General features: G+C 34.9%; 3 protein-coding genes across 4 annotated transcripts; all 3 read right to left on the bottom strand.

Annotated features, from left to right (window-relative positions):
* Window positions 1-1,983: 1,983 nt before the first annotated feature.
* Window positions 1,984-7,519, bottom strand: LOC123552673 (uncharacterized). Its single transcript, XM_053540054.1, has 5 exons — window positions 7,513-7,519; window positions 7,013-7,060; window positions 6,221-6,394; window positions 2,999-3,132; window positions 1,984-2,834 (listed from the first exon to the last, which is right to left on the bottom strand). The coding sequence occupies exons 1-5, from the start codon at window positions 7,517-7,519 to the stop codon at window positions 2,748-2,750; spliced, it is 450 nt and encodes a 149-aa protein (XP_053396029.1). The 3' UTR covers window positions 1,984-2,747.
* On the bottom strand, window positions 7,423-21,842 carry LOC128556213 (uncharacterized). Of its 2 annotated transcripts, none has more exons than XM_053540480.1 (5): window positions 21,662-21,842; window positions 21,140-21,454; window positions 17,491-17,865; window positions 8,373-8,435; window positions 7,423-8,063 (listed from the first exon to the last, which is right to left on the bottom strand). In XM_053540480.1, the coding sequence occupies exons 1-5, from the start codon at window positions 21,720-21,722 to the stop codon at window positions 7,804-7,806; spliced, it is 1,074 nt and encodes a 357-aa protein (XP_053396455.1). In that variant the 5' UTR covers window positions 21,723-21,842; the 3' UTR covers window positions 7,423-7,803. The 2 variants fall into 2 exon arrangements, with proteins under 2 accessions (XP_053396455.1, XP_053396456.1); XM_053540481.1 differs by having other exon boundaries at window positions 7,423-8,029.
* LOC123551039 (acetylcholine receptor subunit alpha-type unc-38-like) lies at window positions 12,366-14,047 on the bottom strand. The gene has a single exon (XM_045339668.2). The coding sequence runs from the start codon at window positions 14,003-14,005 to the stop codon at window positions 12,707-12,709; it is 1,299 nt and encodes a 432-aa protein (XP_045195603.2). The 5' UTR covers window positions 14,006-14,047; the 3' UTR covers window positions 12,366-12,706.
* Window positions 21,843-22,486: the final 644 nt, after the last annotated feature.

Here is a 22,486-nt window from a genome sequence, read left to right as displayed (position 1 = left end):
TATGATAATAATAGCCCCGCGAATTTACCGCTCTACATTAACATATAAACAGATTTATTTTGCTTCAAAGCCGTTGTTTATCCTGAAAATCACGCTCAAACCTTTCAAGCCGTCGTCGCACATAAATGCTTCAGTTTGTTGCGATAGCATTTATCTTTTAGAACTACGTGCTAGAGCATACATTTTAAGCTTGTTGCGATATCAATTATCTTTCAGAACTTGCCGAAATAGCATACTTTTTTATCTTTGGGTTTACTTGAAAATAACACTTTTAACGTGAAAAATAATCTATCAGCGGCTGTTTTGAGACAAAAAGTAACAAACAAAAACGGCCATCTGGAAAATTCAGCAAGAGAAAGCTGGTTTTAATGCGGTTCTTGAATCAGCTTGGAGCGATAACAAGAGCGATCTTGAGATTTTGGTCAGTTTGTCCCGTTTTCCAGCCAAACTAAAGCAAACACGGACAGATGCTGTGTGATCGGAGGTACGCATTTATAAACGGACTTGCAACATACTAAAGACATTTTACAAAACTTCGTAACAAAATACTTACGACGATTTTTCTCGAATCGACGCTTTGTTGACAAAAAATGCTTGGCGCGATACCTACAGCATGACGTCATAGACCACGTGATTGTGCACCGTGTGTTTGTCTATATCAAGAAACAAAACAAACAGTCAAACAATGACGGAGTTGAGACAGTTGAGTTGGAAGACTCAGATTTTGAGGACAGTGAGGAAGACTATGTGAAACGTCTTGTTCAAAAATTCATCAGACTTCAAGAATTTGAATGCGTACCAATTTTAACAGTAGATAAGATAGTAGATGAAATGAAAACTACAACAGCCTTGTCATATATGCATACAAAAAGATCAGTACTATCTGTCAAAGTTTTAAAGGTGCAGGAGTTGATGTAAGCTCATATTTATGAACTATATTTTTAATTTTCTTAACTAAAGCTGTACTCAAGAAAGGACCTTCTTCATGAAATAATCTATAGACTTACATTAAATTTTAACAATGATGTTTGTTCTTAAAAAAGTATACAAAGATATTTTTTAAAATATGGCTACGCTGTTCTATATTACTGGTCCAAATTATTTGTTTTACTTATAAAAGTAATGTCAAAATTAATAAAGCTTAACATTACAAAGTAAATGGTGCCGCGTTTTTCTGGATGTTGAAATCATGCTGGATTTACTTTACCTTATTTAGATTAGAACCATATTAGGAATGACGTAGTTGTTTCGCACTGGTCTCTCCAGTCAGTCAGTGTTTAAGTATCCGCTCTTTCAGACACAATGAAGTATATAAACTCCACTACAGACGACTGGGTTTAAATACTCAGACTACACGATTGTTTTTCTTCTTTGAAAATGTTGAGGTGAAATTATATTCCCACCATGATTTCAATGTTATTTTATTATTACATTTTTTCGTTATTATTGTCTTGTACAAGTCATTTCATTTCAATTTAAAATCCCATACAGAAAACTTCAGTAGTATCTGTAGTTTCGCCGCCAGCTGTCTTCAGTTACCATGACAACCACACACATTTTTTGAAGTTTATACCTAATGTTCTATAACATTCAAAATAAACACAATGATAATTTAACTGAAAGCTGACCTGTGCACTACCATTGTCTTACATCAAGGAAAATTCACTTCTACGTCAGTTATTGATAGGAAGATACGAGTTACGTTTTAATACGGCTATGCAAGTCCATCACACATTTGACTTGTTCTATTATAAATAGACATCATAACATAATGTCGTTATGATTATTTGTTTTGATAGAAAAGTAAGCGTCAAAACTAGTTATTTCTTCGTTATTTAATTATTTTTGCCGTTTAAGGTTTACTCAGTTCTAACAGTGAAATCAGACTTTCTAATGGAAGGAAAGCAGATTGCTATTTTGATTTACATGACCACGCAAGTAAACTGGGTGTTTTCTATTTTTAGGTTTGTTATACAAGTCATGTTCTCAATTACAAGTTTTATTTTTTAAATGAAATATATAGTATTTGACTGAACATGCAAATACAGCAAAAGAAAACAGTAAATATGAAAACCAGAATCACCTCACGTTGGCTTATTACGTTTTATAAATGATTTGTTAATAAATATGAAACAATCTTTACAGCCCTTTTGCACTATTTACTGTGTCGTAAATGTCCATGTATATATAAGCAATAAAATATTAAACTAAACAGCAATTTATTTTTTGTTAGCGGCATGCACTAGAGTTACAAACATGGTGTGTTTCAAGACATCTCATAGAATATTTAATACTATTTGGTACAAAAGTGTTATATAATCCAAAAAAATAATTGTAGTAACATAAAATGCTTTAGACAATATACACATTTGTAAATAAAGTTAGGATACGTACACATAACTGACTGAAATTAAAACATAACATAGTTAGAATCACTAGACTTTATGTTTCGGCATGGCCGAACGACTTTGTTATTTGTATGCTGGTATATATCATATAAACATGGTAAACAAATACAACTATACTGCCGCACTAAACAACAGAAATAATAAAAAATAGGTCACATTGTAGGAACTACAGAATTAATTTATACAATAATTATACCACTTAACATTCTAATAATCCAGAAGAAGTATAGTTGTAAATGTCGCAAAGTTTTGACTTCCAAATGTTAATATATTGATATTATAGTATATACATGTCCTGAATACAGCGTTTAGTAGTACAAGGTCATGCAATAACACATCTTATTCATCTACTCTGGTGTTTTCCAGAGCAATGTCCGAATACTGGGGTTGCTGACTTTGTCTGAATACCTCTTCGTACGTATTCACCTGGAAAATGATCAATATATCAATGAACCGAGATTAGACAAACAAGAATTTTATTACTTAAGGTCTATGTAATAATATTTCATAGAAATAAACAAGTTTCTTTTATTGCGTTTAGCTATTTATTACTGTTTACAAGAGACGTAGACATATGCATGGGATATTACCTCCTTTGAAGAACCTCTTTTTCGCTGCCTCTTCCGGTATCTCCAAATTACATAGAACCCGAACAGTATCATAACAACTATTAGAAGGGTGGACAAAATGGAAACCAGAACAAATAAAGTTAGCCTGTCATCATCTGCAAGAAGTGAACAATTACATTTTAAGTCAAATGCATTACTTATAACAGATGTGTGGCTTCTTATGTGCGATAATGGGAAACAATAGCTGAAGGATTTGGATATGTGACAAAAATTTAAAAAATATTTTCTATCATGTATAAAGGATACCTGGTTACATATGCACACTGGATAACCGGCTATCTTGACGCCCGCTGGAAATGTAACTCAGCTGGAAATGTAACGCAGCTGTAAATAGGTAGGTAAAGTTTTTCATTTATTTCTATTAAAACGAAGCCAATTCTTGCAAATCAACTTGACAGTTTTATCAAGGAATGACCATTGCATACATTTACAATTTCTGGGCCAAAAACGATCGTTTTGTTTTGAGATATTCGCTAACAATTTCTTCACTTTGAAAAATCGAGCAAAAATCCAAAGTTTTGCGCAAATTGTTTTGTTTATGAACAACCTGTGAAAATTTTTATCATCTGGTTGAACAGATGTGTCCTTTCGGAACACCTGTGTGAAGTTTTCGGGTTCTACGTTATTCCTGAAAAAGTATATTAGCCGTTAAATAGGCATGGTCGAAAAAAAAAGACTGTCGAAAACGGCCGCTAGTGCTGTCGTTGAACTCAGATGTTAGCATTTATAGACTATCCATTAACTCCGATGATTTTGAATACTTTTGTAAGTAAAAAGTATTACTGGCAGTGATTTGACGGAAACGTAATTATTTTTAAAATTGGCACTTTCATTTCAACAGGCTTTAGGACTATATTCCTTCACACCCGGGCTGAATTTAAACGTAGTTCACGCGTTCTTGCCATTTTTCCAGCATGCGAAAGCCAACCATATATTTTTTTGCAGTTACACCGAAGCAATATAGTACATATTGCAATTTTGCCAGCTTTTGATGGTGGAGGAAAACCACTACAGGTGCCTCCGGGCTACTACAGAAAGTAATTTCACCTCGGGTTTTGCAAGTGCAAATGATTGCTTCTGGCCGTCAGTCCTTGATGGTGCTAGATGGTGTATAATATTATTTGCTCATACATAATTATTTTTAATTGCTCCTAATGTAAATCTGCTATTTTGTTTTATTCATAAATACCCTTTCAACAAATACCAGTTGATTCATGGTCTAAAACTGCAAGTTGTTGATGTATAGAGGCAAACGATTGAAAACGATTGTTTCAAATCTAAATAAGCAGTACTTTGCAAAATCTCACATGAATGTTAATTAGTTATTTCTTAGCATGGCAGTCACAGGTAGCTTTAATCAACATATAACAAGGTAGATCGGAACTGTTCTTTGCTTGTTTACGATCTTACGATAACGGATCCCAGAATTTATGTCACAAGAGTTATCCCCCTTTTGTGCAGTTTACGCATTTGCTCTTTCTGTCTTACACTGTTATTTTGTACAACGCTAGGTATTGTATATTGTTTCACATACATGATGTCTTTTTGTTTAAAAATAAAAGTTTTACGCATACACAGTATTAGGCCATAAATAAGCTGCCATAAAACACAGACTTTTAGTGTATTCGTGTATAGATCTTATCTACTAAGATTCGTGTATAAATGTGACTCAGAGGTACAATGATAGCCTACTGATTTGTACTGCCAATCCCGTACTTCAAAACATGATAGAGGTCATTTGGATATCTTAGATCCAAAAATCAATTAGAGGACAAGTTCAGGTTCTGCACACGAGGAAATTGTTCACGTGCATGTAGAATCAGATTCCGGACAAGACACTGCGGGCGGACGAACGGACAGACGAAAGGAACTAAGCAACTTTTAGACCCTAAACCAAACGGACAATGATAATGAAATCAACCAGAATTACTCGACAAGGCAATAAGGACCATACATAAGTATATTCAAACTGTTTACGGACTGCAAGTATACACATTTTACACAAATTAAAGACGAAAGAAGTAGCAAAAACACAGACAGACAAAACAGATCCAAAATATACATAAAGAAGAGACTCTACGGGGCATATTACATGTCTACAAGACATTTTTTTTTACTTTGATACAGCTGTATTCTCGATAGCCGACAGCTGACTTCAACGACTGCCTTTTGCAAATACAGCGGCCGTTTTCGACAGTCTTTTTTTTTCGACCATGCCTATTTAACGGCTAATATACTTTTTCAGGAATAACGTAGAACCCGGAAACTTCACACAGGTGTTCCGAAAGGACACATCTGTTCAACCAGATGATAAAAATTTTCACAGGTTGTTCATAAACAAAACAATTTGCGCAAAACTTTGGATTTTTGCTCGATTTTTCAAAGTGAAGAAATTGTTAGCGAATATCTCAAAACATAACGATCGTTTTTGGCCCAGAAATTGTAAATGTAAGCAATGGCCATTCCTTGATAAAACTGTCAAGTTGATTTGCAAGAATTGGCTTCGTTTTAATAGAAATAAATGAAAAACTTTACCTACCTATTTACAGCTGCGTTACATTTCCAGCTGAGTTACATTTCCAGCGGGCGTCAAGATAGCCGGTTATCCAGTGTGATATGGAATGTTTGTATATCTGATTTACCCAACATGTATCAGTTAACAGTAACTTTCCTTGCAAGATTTATAAGTTTTTAGAAACAATTACCCAGGGGTGTTTGTTTTCTAGTCATTGTATTATATCACTATGAATACTTTAAATAATTTTGTCAAGGCTATGGACGGACAGACCAAGCGACATTGTATTCGAGGTAACTATTTTTTAATGATTGCTAGTCTTATACGCATGCGCACATATGTTTAAATTACTTATTCCTTCAAACTGTTTGCTTGAACTACTAGATCTATACTAATGTATCACATTAATTAAGAAGGTAATCATTTACATATACAATCAAAATACGTGATCATAGATTTAATGCTTCGGTCTAAGACTTAAATGAAAGCCGGATGTTTCGCAATGAAGGGTTTTTCATTCTTACCTTCTTAAAAATATTACGATTTATTCTACAAAGTCATCAATATGTGCACAAGAAATAAAGCATAATAAGATTTTGTTCTGTTCTTCACATTATATGATATACTGGTAACGTAGTATTGTTATCAAGAAGTTTTTCCCTAATTACCTTCTGGATCACATGAACTACTTTCCCAGTCGCCTGTCTCTTTACAAGTAATCACCTGCTTTCTAGTGTTATATCCATCCTGACATGTAACCCGTGCCATGGAATTGTACATTGTACTCGAGGCTTTCAGTAATGTAACACTACCGTACTCAATGTCATGCGGTTTGCCACAATCTGCAAAAAACTTACATGAATCTTACATTACAGGTAATAACCCTACATAAGACCGCATCGGTAGCCTAGTGGTGGAGCGTCTGCTTCGAGTGCGGGAGGTCGTGGGTTCGATCCTTGGCCGCGGCATACCAAAGACGTAAAAATGGTACTAGTTACTTCCTCGCTTAGTGCTCAGCATTTAGAGGATAGAACTAGGACTGGTAGCCCGGTGTCAGTTTAATGTGACTGAGTGTGTATCATATCACGACAATTTTACAGTCTGCAATGATACGTTATGCTACATGGCGTGAGGGTCTGTTATTATGATGTTTGGTTGCTTTGCTTCCAAAGGATCTTTTTACATGTTTTATTTACTTCTATTTAGTGTACTTATAAATTCATTCACTGCAAAAACAGCATGTAAATACAGTTACAATTGTGATATCAACATGTAAGTTGTGAAAAGAATACATTGAACATTTAGTCTAAGCTCAGTGAATAGATTATTTTAATAGAGGCCAGAAACCCTGCCTAAATTAAACTCTACTCCATGCAGAAATTACCTCCCGGGTGCAAATTTAAAAAAGAAATCAATATAGTAAGTCTAACTTTGTCAAAATCATTTCTTCTAGTACCTACCTATGATAGTACATCTCTCTGCCCGGTAATTGAACTCGCAATGACTATCTAATTACAGGAAGTTTATATTGTAAAGTTTACATATATACGAGGATAAATCTCTCTGTCAAGATAGATTGTTTTGTTTTTTTTTAATTTAATGTTGTAACAATTGTAAAGAATATATAACATGCACAAGGAAAATATACAGAACACAAAACAATTAAAATAACTGAGACCAAGAACCATGTCACTTCTTCGATTAAGTGTAATGTTAAGGTCAAAACGAAGTCAAAGATCCAATAGAAAAGGCGACGTGCAAAGAACGCAGCACCTCCACCCCCCCCCCCCCCCCCCCCCCCCCCACACACACACACACATACCCCATAACAGTACAGGCTGTACTCTAGCTATTCGGAATCAGTTTTTTGCAATTTTAGATAAATACCATTCAGTTTAGCAAGGGCGACAACTACGTCGACTTAAAGTACTAAAGAAGAGAGGATTGCACATTTCATTACCTCTCATGAATCAACTCAACCTGCTATTAATTTGCTTGGCTATGTTTTATGCTCCTAATACATATTCTAATATATGTAATGGAATATTGCATCTTCAAAACTACATTTATTCGATGAAGGTGTTTCAAATACAGTCTATTCATGGTTTGCGAAGAAGATCAGACTCTTTGACAATGACATTTATAGTTAACAATGGGAACATATTATACATATAGCCTGCCATTGAAATATTTGATCGGCATGCTATTTCTGGATTATTTGTGTAAAAATGTGAAATAAAATTCAATGAAATCAGACATTACTGCTTTTAGGAATCTGATATAATGGCACTGCTAACAGTATCAAATCATCTTTCATATTACAGTGATATTTTGTACCTTTTGGAAAGCAAGTAGAATTTTCCCAACGTCCTGTTTCTTGACAAATTACAATTGTTTTCTTGGTCTCATACCCAGGATTACATTCGACATCAGCAAGTGCACCAGTACCAGTGTTGCTCACATTATGGAGATTTAAGCTACCATTTGAAACATTGGCATTATCTTCACAATCTAGAATGATATGCATGACAAGGTAATCAGCAATTAGCATGTCACACCTAGATAAATTGCATGTTTTGTTTCTCTTATCAATAACATTCCTGTTGCAAGTTTTCTATCTGCCTATTAACTTAAATATGTACCTGTCACTGAAAGTTATTCTTGATTTGGATCTTTATCCAAACAAAAAAAAAAAGAAAATCACAGACAGTAAAGACGCGAATATTTTTAAAAAAATAATATCATTCTCGAAGTATTATGCAGATATAGTGGGAAAGTTGCCTGCAGAAATGGAATTAAAATAAAAATGAAACTACCTACCGCGACATATCGACTCTTGCTTGTAAGTACAGCTAAGACTGACTAAAGCATTTGCATCAGAAGCTGAAACAATTATTGCAGATTTTGTGAGAAAACAAAATGATATCTAATTAAGAAAGTATATTTTAACATAGATCAATAAAAGTTATATTCTTATTGATGACAGTGTCATCCCTAGCAAGTCGTTTTATCTTAAGAGTAATCTTTGCATTGAAAAGCTGCGTTGGCGTTTTGATATCCTCCGTGACAGTTCAAAATAAATCAGTTGTACACCACGGCATTTTTCAAAGGGAGGTAACATCACAACCAGGAATAGTAAATATTCAAAAAAATAATTGTTTCCACAACAGTTGTTCAATAAAAAGTACTCAATGTTTTGTGGTTGATATAGCACTAAGGCTAGTAAATTTGAAATAAACGATCGATCAACTTGTCTCCATTGTATCAGCCAAAATTTGTAGAGCCTGCGTTCCCGGCTACGTTTGAACAAAAAATATGTATTTTGACTGTCGATACATAGTTCAATTTATTCTGTTAGCATGATTATCAGATCTAAGTTTAACGTTATGAAACGTTTCATCGACATATCGACATATCCATTTAACTGACAAATATGGAAAATCCTGCTACATGGTGAGCAAAGTTTGTTCTAATTACTTGGAATCGTTTCACACAGATTGTAGATTAATTCCCACTCAAGGCCTTTCAATGTTATAGGACGTCGTAACAACTAAATCCGATGACCGTATCAGTTACACAAAAACATTTTTATAGATGTGTTTGAGACACTGAAATTTAAAGCCACATTATGAAGGTAGGCGTGTTGTAAAATTTACCATTTTTAAGATGTAAAAATGTCTAAAACTCGTTCATCTAGGGGTGAACACTATCTGGGGATTTTCTTCAGTATTTATATTTTTCAGTAATGTAACACAAACATTTATGACTAGCCTCAATCTCATGCTAAAATTCGGTATATTGTATAAACATATCTTTGTTTTGTATCACTGGTGTAGACAAAATCCGGTTTAAACAATTATTACTGTAATTAGTTATCGCTCTAAGAAAAATGACTTTAGTGTGCATTTTATTTCCAATTATTACGTGTTGAAATCATCAATCATTCTTTAACTAGATGGTAGCTCCGCATCCGACCACAATAAGAACACTTCCTAGTAGGACTTGTTCGGACATTCGACTTTCCGCTTCGAGTCGGAGCCTTATCTGCTAAGCTAGTAATATTTATTCATCAAATTAAGAATTCCCAAACAGCAAGAAAAGGAATTACTACACTGGTACATAATTATTTGAAATAAGACACTGCCTCAATCGGGTATCGACCAGACTTAAACTCACCCCATAACATTTAAAAAGAACTGTCTAATGACAACACGGACGGATACATTTTTAATTCGATAGAAAATATCTCATTCGGTATGTAGCATGATACCGCATAGGGACCGATCCCGATATTCGTCGCCATGCATAGGATCGATTCCCTATCAATTTAAAGGAAGATTTTGGAATAAAAACAACTCCCACATTGTATTGTATTACAGGTAATTTCCACCTCTTGGATTGGCGCAGCCTCCGGAGAGGTATATTTATTTGTATCAACTGTGCTCACAAGGTGCTTTTATTTACAAGTGCATACTACGTGTATATATATCATATGTCAACATTTGTACTGATGTGCAAGACGTTCAAGTTTGGACAAGTTATGTGGACGCTTATTAGGCACAAGGAAAAGGGGTATTCTTCCAAAAAGAACGAAGTCAGACTCTCTATGCACGTGCCGGAAGTACACATTTTTTAATTCGATAGTATATATCTCATTCGGTATATAGCATGTTACCGTAGAGGGATCGATCCTGATTTTCGTCGCAAAGTGATGGTCGATTCCCTAATAGTAATAATAAAATGATAATAATCGTAATAATAATGATAATTATTAATATTTTATTTTTATCTACGTAAAGGGTTGTCACTACCATGGATGCAAGACATGTACACCTAACTTCAGATATAGAATACAAAACCCAACTACACAACAATCGCCTGAAGAGCTTTACGCACAATCAATGAACAATGTATGAATTAATATAGCCATGTTAATCAACAATATATGTCAAGAATAACACAAAAAGAGTTAAAATAAACACTTATTTCCATTGTGGTCCTGGGTATGTAATGTGAAACATTAAAATGACTAGACTATGTATCTGAACATATTGAAAATTACTAAAATATTGTATAAAGCACATACGTTTAAATGACTAGATTATCTATCTGAACAAGTTGAAACTTAAATGTATACGGCACATGTTGTAAAAGTTAAATAGAATTTACAAACTGTCCATTTACAATGGATTCAAAAGAAGAGGTGTTCTAGAATCAATGATATATTCAGGCAAACTGTTCGACTTGCCAAAGCCTTTGACAGTAAGAATAGCATATCTCTTACTATCTGTCACTATGTTACATGGACTGTCAAAGTTGGTACCGACTTTTACCCTGAACCTAGTAGAGTAATTATGGACAACACTGACAGGGGTAAAATTATCACTCATATATGAGGGAGCAAGGTTTGAATTTTAAAAACATGACAAAGAGTTATTTAGTTTAGTCTCCGAAGCAGGTAACCAGTTAATATTTGAAGAATGCTCTTTACCTACCTAGGATGTAAACTAAATACAAATCTGATGAGTTTATTTTAAGTGACCTCTATTTTGAATGAAATGTATGTATTGTCTCTTGTTGCTCTGTATAGAGCGGCTGTATAATATATATTAACAGTACTGTTTAATGTTAAATTGTTGGTGTTGTATGTATATGATGTATACAGATAAGACATTAATAAAAGAACAAATACAAACGAACAGATTAAATATGTTGACCTATTGTACACCGAAAATACACAAAGCTGTGCAGAAAGTATAGAAGCACACCATTTTAATACTACTGAACAGTATGACTCAAACACGAAAAAGGGGGCATTTTCACAGGGTAGTAAATACATTCCTGCGTGCAAAAATGGTATCACATAATGACGAATTCAAATAGCTTTGTTTTACTCTATAGAAATACTTTCGTAATTTTCATTGCACTGTTTTGCTGGAATCAAATCCATGCCAGATGTCTGTTTGCCATTAAGTAAGCGTTTTCATAATGAAATAGTAGTACTCCTCCAGCATTTTGAAACTTAAGTTATACACAACCAGTATAATTTGGGGTATCAATTTTAGCTGATTTTACAGCGTGTTTCTTACACTAAAAATATTTTTCCATTATCAAATATAACTCCATAATTTATAATTACAGTTATTTTATCTTCCTTTCTAATTGACTTGTTTGATCCTATGCTGCAAATTTTTAAAGTAATAAATCTCTGAAACGATAAAAAACGGCGACAGTTTGAATAGCAAACATTGTATTGTCACATCACAACGAACACTTCCCATGGGAAACTTCGAGGAAAATGCACGTTTTTCATTAACACTTTCATTATTTTATTTTCTCTATAACTCGTAGAATATAGTATGCACGAAAGAAGATATATCACTGCCTGTAATGCTCGAATGGGAATGTTCGACTCTCGGGTAGCCGTTTTGACCGTAACTCGGCGGAGTCTAGGTATCGCATATATTGTTATTATCATCACATGTTTCCCTTTTTTTATTAAGACATTACTTACCCGATACATCACAAGTGTACCAATGGTTAATGGAATATATTTCAAGTTTATCAAGTTTTATTGATCCTTTACATGTCCTTGTTGTATCAGTAAAATTCATGTTTAGTAATACTGTTGCTACTGTTTTACATTCATTGAAATGACTATAGCAGAAAGAGTATTTTTATTAAATCAAACACTCCAAGTCGACTTAAAATGTCTGATGTTATAATGCGGAGTCGATCGTGTTAGATGTTATAATGCGGAGTCGATCGTGTCTGATGTTATAATGCGGAGTCGATCGTGTCTGCTGTTATAATGCGGAGTCGATCGTGTCTGATGTTATAATGCGGAGTCGATCATGTCTGCTGTTATAATGCGGAGTCGATCGTGTCTGATGTTATAATGCGGAGTCGATCGTGTCTGATGTTATAATGCGGAGTCGATCGTGTTAGATATTATAATGCGGAGTCGATCATGTCTGATGTTATAAAGACAGAAAAACAGATATGGTAAGGTAGAGCAAGATTCCTTTCAAACCTTTCAGTATACTTTAAGATCTACAGGGAAAGAAAGATGACCCGTATATTTCCTGTCCTTGTCCAGTTTCATACAGACGTCTTTTCCGAAAAAAAACATCTGTTCACTTTTTGACACTGCCTCACGATTTTGCGATTCCAATGAACACAGTCATATTCAACAGCGAAGCAAATGTGAACGTTATAAGAGCGAGCCAATCAACCATGTAGCTTATTTTCTTCCACGTGATCGGATTGTCTGTTTCTTTACTCTCTGCTTTACTTTTCTGGTCAAAGTCACCTTTAGTTTTCTCTTCAGCTAAATGTTCCTTTTCGACCGCACTTGTTTGCAACAACTTTTTTCTTTTTGGAATTTCTTCGGCGTCTTCTTTTGGATGTATCTTACTCCGTGTACAGCTTAAAACTATGTAAACAGAATTCAGCCATGCTGGGACAATGTCAGCATCATCTTTGGAGCGCAGCCGCATATTCACAATGGTGACTAAAACAATCAGTGCACTTAAGATCATGTCAATCATTAATTTATATGAAATAAGAGGTACTGGCTCAGCTGTCTGCGGCAACAAGTCACTCACAATTGTCATATACACGGCGATGGCTAGCAGGGTTGTGATACAGTACCCTATACGCTCTCCTGATTCCGGCACTAGAACAAAAACCAGCACATTTAACAAGCTGAGAATAAAAGTTGGCAATATGATGTTATTTACAACAAAAGCTGGTTTTCTTTTCAACTCCAGAGTGAACGTAATTTCAGACTCTCTAGCAGTACCAAATATTTCCGTCTTAGCTTCCGATCCAGTCACGTCCCACAATGCATTAGGAGAATAAACGTTAAACGAAATCGTTGACAACCCTGCTATTAGAGTAACTTCGTTGCTTTTGTAACCCAGCGATGTAAAACTAGTCGAACAACTCTGAGTGTCGAAAGGGAAATTTCTTGCGTTAACGCTGCACGTGCTCTCGATGATATTTGCTGGCATCCATTCGGTTTCGCCATTGTCTTCTATACGAATTCTGTCGGAAGATTTCCCGATTGTTGTACCCCTTGCAGACGGGCTTGATAAAGTCAGTTCCGGGACCCAGACATCGTTGTAGGATACCGTTATCAGGTTAAGTCCACCATACTGTTCGGGCTTCCACATCAATTTTTCGTCTGTCCAAGCTAACTGTAGAGCCGCAACAAATGAAAATTTTTCATTCACTTCATCAAATTCCTGTATTGATTTGATATAAAGGGATATTCTTACAGTCATAGCTGCACTCTGGTTGTTTATTGGACGCACATTTTTGTTATAATTTTGAAATAAGTCCGTATGTAGAGTTTCCGTATCGTTAATTGTAGTTGCGCTAATCGACCCAATTACAAAACCCAAAAGTGCATAAAAAATTATAAACATTTTTCCTCTTTCGAGTAGCATTATATCTTCACATGCTTAGTTAAATCAATATAAATGGGATGAGATAAGCAAATGTAGTGTTACATTGTAAAACATCCTACTAAATATGCACACAAAAACATATTGATTAGTAGGAGCCCAAGCTTCCGCTGTAAAAAAAAGAAAAGAGAAATCAATACCCAACGAGATAATTAAACCATTATATTACAATATTTCTATTTAAACATTTTTTAACCTTTAGCATGCTAGATAAATTGTCGTCTGCTGGAAATGTCGTCTGCTAAAATTGTAAAGTTCATTTAATTTGCTCCAAAATTGGAAGAAATATTGTCAGAGTAGCAAACAGCTTGGAACCTGATCAGACGCCGATTTAATCGGCGTCTGATCTGGTTCCAAGCTGTTTGCAAAGGCTGTTAAATTCGCCTGCAGCAGGCTAAGGGTTAAGTATGATGATATTTTTAAATACTCCCAAATAATAGAATATTATTTTGTAGAATAGGTTGTTTCATGTTCCATACGATTTGAAAGACATTGTGATTTAACAGCACAAAGCGTGCCTGCCAACAGACAAATTGTAAATAGCAATTCATATGATCCATAGGAATTGTGAACGGATGAAATAAGTGAATAACAAAGAAATATCATCATAATAAAAGCCGCACCATGAGAAAACCAACATAGTGCGTTTGCGACCAGCAGTCTGGTCAGGATCCATGCTATTCGCTAACAGATTCTCTAACTGGAATAGGCTGATTTAACTTATATCTTATTTACATTTAAAGAGCCTCGAGTGTATCTTTCAATATAAAAAGATGAATGAAATATGGGGGAAATTAATCATATTGTAAAGCTTATCGTGTTATAATTCTGGTTTCTGCAAAATATCGAAAAGAACATAAACAACACCCGTAGAATCGGATCTAAAAAGCAAGCTATTTTATATATTTTTTCTTGTTTATTTCTTTTTCATAGGAGAACGACTTGGAACAACAAAACGATTCTGTCTCAGAACATTGATAGTATGCATCTCTGTAAAAAGATCATATTTTGTCAATAGTTTAATTTGTGTTGATTTTTGTTTTTCTTGCAGGCCTATAATAAGATTATGCAGTACTGTTGAATCCCCAAAGTACGAGATCCGGCCCATGCGTCGTTGTGATATACAGGGGCTGTACGCGTTGACGACAGAAAACCAATGGAATATGAAAAGGGCCTACCTAGAGTGCGTGTTCTACACGGACCCCGATGGTCTTGTTGTCGTGGTAACAGAGGATGGAAAAGTCATTGGTGAGAAACCACCGCTTGCCAAGGACCATACATTTTTTTCTCACCATATAACACATACTTCCTTTCTTCCACTATCTATAATACCTGTTTAAGACTTATCTTTATATTACCATAACTTTTTTACATTTATTCCTCTTGCAACTTAAAATAAATTTTCTTCTCATGTGAGTCCTAGTGATCTAGTCATATGTCTTGTATTGGCAAATCAAGGCTCAATTTTCAAGCTCCGAAAAGCTGGTGTGCAGGGACTTAACTGGTTTCATGATTACCCTTCTGATAGAAATAAGGCTGTTGTTGTACAAGGTACCATATCTAGTTGGTCTACAATAAAGACAGGAGCTCCCCAAGGCTCTATCCTTGGTCCTCTCCAGATTTTAGTGTATATCAACGACATAATGGAAGATATGGGCTCTCATGTCCACCTTTTTGTCGATGATACAAATCTCTATATAATCGCTGATCGCCCGGTATCTGCTGCAGGTATTCGTCAGTCCGATAGCAATAAAATCTCAGACCGGGCTGACAAATGTCTAGTCACATTCTATCCATCTGAATCAGAAACAATAATAATTTCACGCGAAACATCAAAACCTTTCCATTCACCCCTTCTTACTACTGTACAAAATGAAAAATGGTATTTCTCCTGGCTACCTTTCAGCTCTAGTTCCTCCGTCTGTTGGTGAAGCCACCCGATACAACTTACGCAATGTTAATAGTATACAGGGTATACACGCTCGAACTGCTCTTTTCTACAACTCTTTCCTTTCATCAGTTCTAAGAGAATGGAATAGTTTACCGTCAGAAATACAAATTTCACCAATCCTGACTACCTTTAAATCACAGCTAAAGTGAAACACCTTTACATGTCCAAAATACTTCTACATTGGTGTACAGAAATGGCAAATTTATAATGCCCGGCTGCGTACTGAGTGTAGCTGTCTGAACCAACATCTTTACAAGACAAAACATTTCTGCTTTACCCCTTTGTCATTGCGGAAGCACTGAGAGCAATCAACATTTCTTTTTTCAATGTCCCGATTACAATGATATCCGTAGAAGACTCCTCCAAACAACCTCCAGCTTCTGCACTGTCACTCTGCACACTCTTCTGTGTGGGGACCAGAATCTTAGCGACGACATCAACAACAGCACATTCCTAGCAGCTCAGAACTACATCAGGTTAAGCAAACGTTGTCTATGAGCTTTATAAAAACTGTAGTAACTAACGCTCCAATTTCCCCAAACCTTCATCAATCCAAACCAAACCTTATACATTCATTTCTTTTTCTTTTCATTTCTATAAGGACGCTTTATAGTCGATGTGTTTTTCACTTTACCAATATTATCTATTTGTCTATGCAGTTCGCACTACCGGACGAAATCATCCTATAAATAAACTTAACGCTATCTTTTTCAATGTCACTTATACTATTAACTTCGATTTCAAATCTGGATTCTTTGGAAAACTTTGTTAATTTTTAACTTGATACCAATTTTGGTTTCATGTCATTTGTTCTTTTCAATGCACATTCGCTAAATGTTTGTTCTGTGACATATTTCAAGCCCATATCTAATTCCGCCAAGTTTATTAAAAATTTTAATTTATCCCATATAGCAGAAGACCATTTTAAGCCTAGCTTTCGGATTTTATCCTTTTCAACTAAAGCAATGCCTCAACTGGGAATCGTTACAGTCCATCAGCTTGCCCAGAAATATACGTTTGTATATATTTAAAGGTAGATTTTTGAATAAAAACCCTACTGCACATATTTGTACTGATGTGCAAGACGATGCGATTTGGAAAAGTTACGTGGACGCTTATTACGCACAAGGAATAAGCGTATTCTTCCAAAAAAATGAGAAGTTAGACGCTCTTTGCACGTGCCGGAAAACCACGTTTTTAAATTTGATAGTATATTTCATTTTATGTATATCGCAAGTTATCGTAGAGGGATTGGTCCCGATTTTCGTCGCTTCGCGACCGATTCCCTATAAACCGTTAAAACATAAAAAACATCATTAAATAAATGTTTTATTTGAAATACAATATGAACATTTCTTGTCATTTAAGCTGTCAACTCATATTTTAATCATATGTCAAAATATAGTTTTTCATTATTACTACCAATTCTTAACGGCAGAATAGTTGAATCTATTCTCTCAAACAGCTGGGTAGATTGTATTAAGTTGTTTAAAAAATGTAAAAGGAATACTAGTACCTTCAAATCCTAGAAGAAAGTATCCTTCCTGGTCTTGCGTTGATTTATCGACGAAGGTTATTCTCACGTAGTGCGAACCTAGATTTATTGTTGTTATATTGTTGGTGTGGTAACTTTCACAGTGAATGTCCTTCAACAAGTTGCCTTTGCCATTCGCGAATTCGAGACTTTGTTCACAGGTTTGCGTGTCTAAGTATAGGTCTATATCTAACAAATGAAGGCGAACATTTGAAGAACACGAGTTTATCTCCAACGAGCAAGAGCACGTACTATTTCCTGTTGTTACAGAAGGGTAATTCTCGTTTGTCAGGTACAGTGGTAATCTCCCCTGCGACATTATCTCTTCATTAGAGCAAACTGTATTCATTCTTGATCCTGTATATATAAAAATGTAGAAAGTGGTTAAATGTTATCTAATTAATTTGAACATTTTTCTTACCATGCCAAAATCTTATCTACAAGTAGATAATCGTTTCAAAAGTTCAAAGACAGTTGCAATCATTCATAAATTTTCCTAACAAAAAATATTCAAATATTTTAACCATAAAGGACGAAATTGTTAAGACAATGCATGATCAGTGTTATTATATCGTCTGAACTTTTGGTATCATGGAGCTCATTCATATCTATGTAATAGAATGCCGCTTCCTAGGGGCCGTGAGGGTGTTGCACTTTCCATTACCTCTCAAGAACCAAACCAAGTCTGCTATTGTTTTGCTTGGTTGCATCCTATGCTTCCAAAGGATCTTCTTGAAGATTTTACTGACTATCACAACAGCAATCTCGAGGGTTCAACGCAATAAGGGCGTATCTACATATGATAACTATAAGTAGATACGCCCTTATTGCGTTGAACCCTCGATCTTTAAGTGCCGTGTGGCTGTCGTAAAATATCTCCCGCACTTTGATTCAGTGTTGTTATATTTTCAGGTCATTTGGGATCATGGAGTCCATTAAATTGCGTGAGGGGTGTTGCATCTTCCATTACCTCTTATGAACTAAACCGAGTCTGCTATCATTCCAAAGGATCTTCTTATATATTTTATCATAAAATGAATATGCATGTTCAGTTTAATGATGTACTAGCGTTTTTCAGGATATCCGCCATTTTGAAAAATGTTTCTTAGAATATTGTTTCTTCCTTACAAAATTTATGCTGAGAATAAATTCTAAATCATCAAAATATGTCTTATTATGTACCATTTAACCAAACAGATTCTACTTGTTTTTCGATGTCTGATGCATAACGGGATAGGGGTCTATTTAAATAGATCAAGTTTGGTTCTGATATTTTTCTGCAAATATGTATTAATCAGCTACAACTGAAATAAAGTTTTCAACATAGCATAATAATTTTATATTATCAATTTTATATCTATGAAGTATAAATTAAAACAAAATGAAAAATAAAACAAAATAAAATCACAATGAGCTGGCACATACTTTTCAAAACGAGAAACATAATGCCGGAGAACGTAGCATGATCATCCAGTGATCGTATATGGAGCTATTTAAAAGCGCGCTTTATATGTATGTAAGGTTTATGTTTAGCGATTGTTTAATCATTTAAACAGGAAGAAGTCAGATGAGGGTGTTTGATGTGATAACTGCTCGACTGTTTCTTCATGTGCTCGGCTGCTATAAGTCTGGAATCTGCATTACAGTGTCCATTTCGCAGAATGTTTTCCACATTAAAGACTCAACTACTTTTAAATTAACCAGTAATTTTGAAAAATAGGATTGAGTGAGCTGACGATTATTGAGCATTTAACATTCGGCTATAGTTTTTGTTTTTTTTAACTTTTAATTGTACCCAAACACTTCGGCTGTGATTAAGACAATGTTTCAAAACTTTTCGTTTACAGTGTATACATTTATGGCCTTCTTCGAGCAGATTAAACGTGACATGCCCATTTTAGCACAAACCATTCGCATTATTAGGTTATTAGTTATGAATGAACACATGATTCGACATCAATATGTGACAGCTATTGCATTGGGCAGCTAGTTCCTTCACCATTGATGCAGGACCTTCGTGACCGAATGGTTAAGGTCGCTGACTTCAAATAACTTGCCCCCATCGATTTGGGTTCGAGCCTCACTCGGAGCGTTGAATTCTTCATGTGAGGAAGCCATCCAGCTGGCTTATGGACGGTCGGTGGTTCTACCAAAGTGCCCGCTCGTGATGAAATAATGCACGGAGCGGCACCTAGGGTCTTCCTCCACCATCGGAGCTGGAAAGTCGCCATATGACCAATAAATGTGTATGTGCGTCGTTAAACCGAACAAAATAAATAAATTCATCATTGATGCACTTATGATTGCCCATGGAAATCATATTAAGGTAACATTTCCTGTTTTTTTACATCCTGTTTTCGTTAGAGACATTAGCATAATTATTGTTTAAAATGTATTTTAAGGTCATGTTAAAATGCTTTGTTATCCTAGATAACATCTAAATTAAGACTTCAATTCATCCTTAAAATAACAATAAATTACTGAACATCTGCGAAACTTTTAAGGCCCCCTTGATATTTTTTTCAATATCTGTCATATTTTTACAAGTAGTACATTTTACGAAATCATACATACATTTTGACCAACATGTTGTAAATGGAATGTAGAAATTGCAAGAAAATCGAATTATGAAATGATGTCATTTTATTCACTTTACGACCGCAACCCATTTTAAGAAAAGTTAGAGAAAAATACCTAAATATTTTGCGTTTTTAATAAACGTGGGATATCATTTGATATGATATTAAGGAGTAGATGAAAATATTTCTACATTTAATTTTCTTCTTAGATATGGCAGGATAAGGTAGTAAATTTGCTTTTGTCATTATGTTCGTGCAATATACGAAATTCGTTCATTTCATAATTATAGATATTTATCTGTATTTTTGTGACTTCCAGAAATTGTTTGCGGTCTTAAAATAAACTAAAAGATATCATTACTGTTTTCAATTTCCTTGAAAGTTTAATATGTTATTTGAAATATATCGTTTTAAATAATATTTGTTTGTTTTGGGTGTAACAGTATTTCTGTTATGTAGCAGCGGGCAGTTAACCTAAAGAGTGTTCCTCGATTCTGCACCAGTACAAACCTATTCTCCGCAAGTAACTACCAACTTCCCAACGTGAATTAAAGGTGGAGGACGCATGATTTCAGATTTTTATCAAATCGTCACGGAGAACATACGCCCTACCCAGGGACTGGACTCACGACCCCGCAATCCGTAGATCGACGTTCTACCTACTGAGCTAAGCGGGCGTATTTGAGAAATTTATACGTACACTATTTGTAAGGTAAAAATATCGAAGAGGCGTTAAAAGTTTCGTCAGTTAACGTCTGTAATGTTTAACGCACATTGTGTAGCTAAACCTGAAAGAAAACCAATTGAACCCGTTTTTCATGATGAATTCAAAATAGTCCAACTGCCTCTCGTTTATTTCAAATAATATTGGACGCATTATTCCTTTCTGTTAACAAAAGACCATTGCTATACACCGTGGGAAAATATCTGAAACACTAGGATGTGCAGATTTTTTTATTGAAATAGTATGTACACACATTTGCTTCGAATCATATGATAGAATAGGAAATTCAATATATATAGTAAAATAAAACCATTAACATACCACTTACCAGGAATACAGAAATATTGTACCATAACGTAGGAAGGCGTCTGTACATTCCACTGTCCAAAATTTCGCTTTCCGTCAAACGCATGACTGCATGATTCTCTACCAGAGCATAGGCGACGAATTCCCTGTATATCGTTTTCATCTGCGCCGACACTGGAATGACTGCTGTTGTATTTACAACACGTATTGGTACAGTCCGAATCATAGAAGAAGTACACGGAATGTACCGCAATAATGTCATTGTTGCCACAACTTATAGTTACATCAAGTGTGCAAGAGGCCTCATTCCGTAGCTCCTCGTTTATCAACATTTGACCTAAATGTTATTAATAATTATTATTACTTCTAGGTAGATCTCAGGCGAATGTAATCATTTCATATCAGAACACCTAACATAAAATACATAAATAACATTAATGCCGTGCATGCAATAGATGATCAACTGTATAATCCAGTGGATCATTTTAATCATAATTCCTCATACATAAATTAAAAGTACATTTGTATTATAAAACTTCCTTACCTGTACTTAATTGAATTAGTAGGCAAACGACAACGCCAAAAATGAAATCAGGTACTCCCATATTTTTACAATTCAATACATGTTGTAGTTAAGAAAATGTTATGATATCTGTCGAAAAGCTTCTATTTAAGTGTTACATTGCTTCCTGGTTTGTGAAGGTGTACTATACCACTGTGATAAATTCCTGTTGAACGATATTATATATTGTTCTTATATTCATGCACCCTTCTTCGCTTTTATAACAAAAACTTACAGGAAGAGACGTATTTCTATATTGTTTAACATTTGCATTCTATTACAATGCGTAGTTAATAATCCTTATTATATAGTTACAAAATCAATCATTTAGAAAATTAGAAAAATACATTTTTCGTTAATATAAAGCAATGTGCAAAGTAATTTCCGTATTGCCATGTAAAATAATTTACATATATATAATGCGCTTTTTCAGCATATATTCGAGTCGTAAATTCAAGGTATTTGCATAAAATATCCATAATACTCACCAAGATCATCCTATTCGTAATCAATTAATTTTGTTTAACCCTTAGCCTGCTGGCGGCAAGTGATTCTGCCTTTGCGACCAGTGCAGACCAAGATCAGCCTGTACATCCGTGCAGTCTGATCATGGTCTGCACTGTTCGCTATTCAGTCAGTAAATTTTCAGTGAACACCCTTATAAGTAATAAATGGTATTGCCCAAATTGAATGATGGGCCAGTCCATTTTAGAAATTTAGCAGGGTAAAGGTTAAATTATACCGTTATGATTTCTCCTCGACGTATACTTCGTTTTTATAGATATCCGTGATTAAGTCTCTGGGTAT

The sequence above is a fragment of the Mercenaria mercenaria genome, chromosome 4 (assembly GCF_021730395.1).
Source record: "Mercenaria mercenaria strain notata chromosome 4, MADL_Memer_1, whole genome shotgun sequence".
NCBI lineage: Eukaryota > Metazoa > Mollusca > Bivalvia > Venerida > Veneridae > Mercenaria > Mercenaria mercenaria.
The sequence above is the reverse complement of the archived record's forward strand: the minus strand, read 5'-3'. Positions and strand labels throughout refer to the sequence as shown.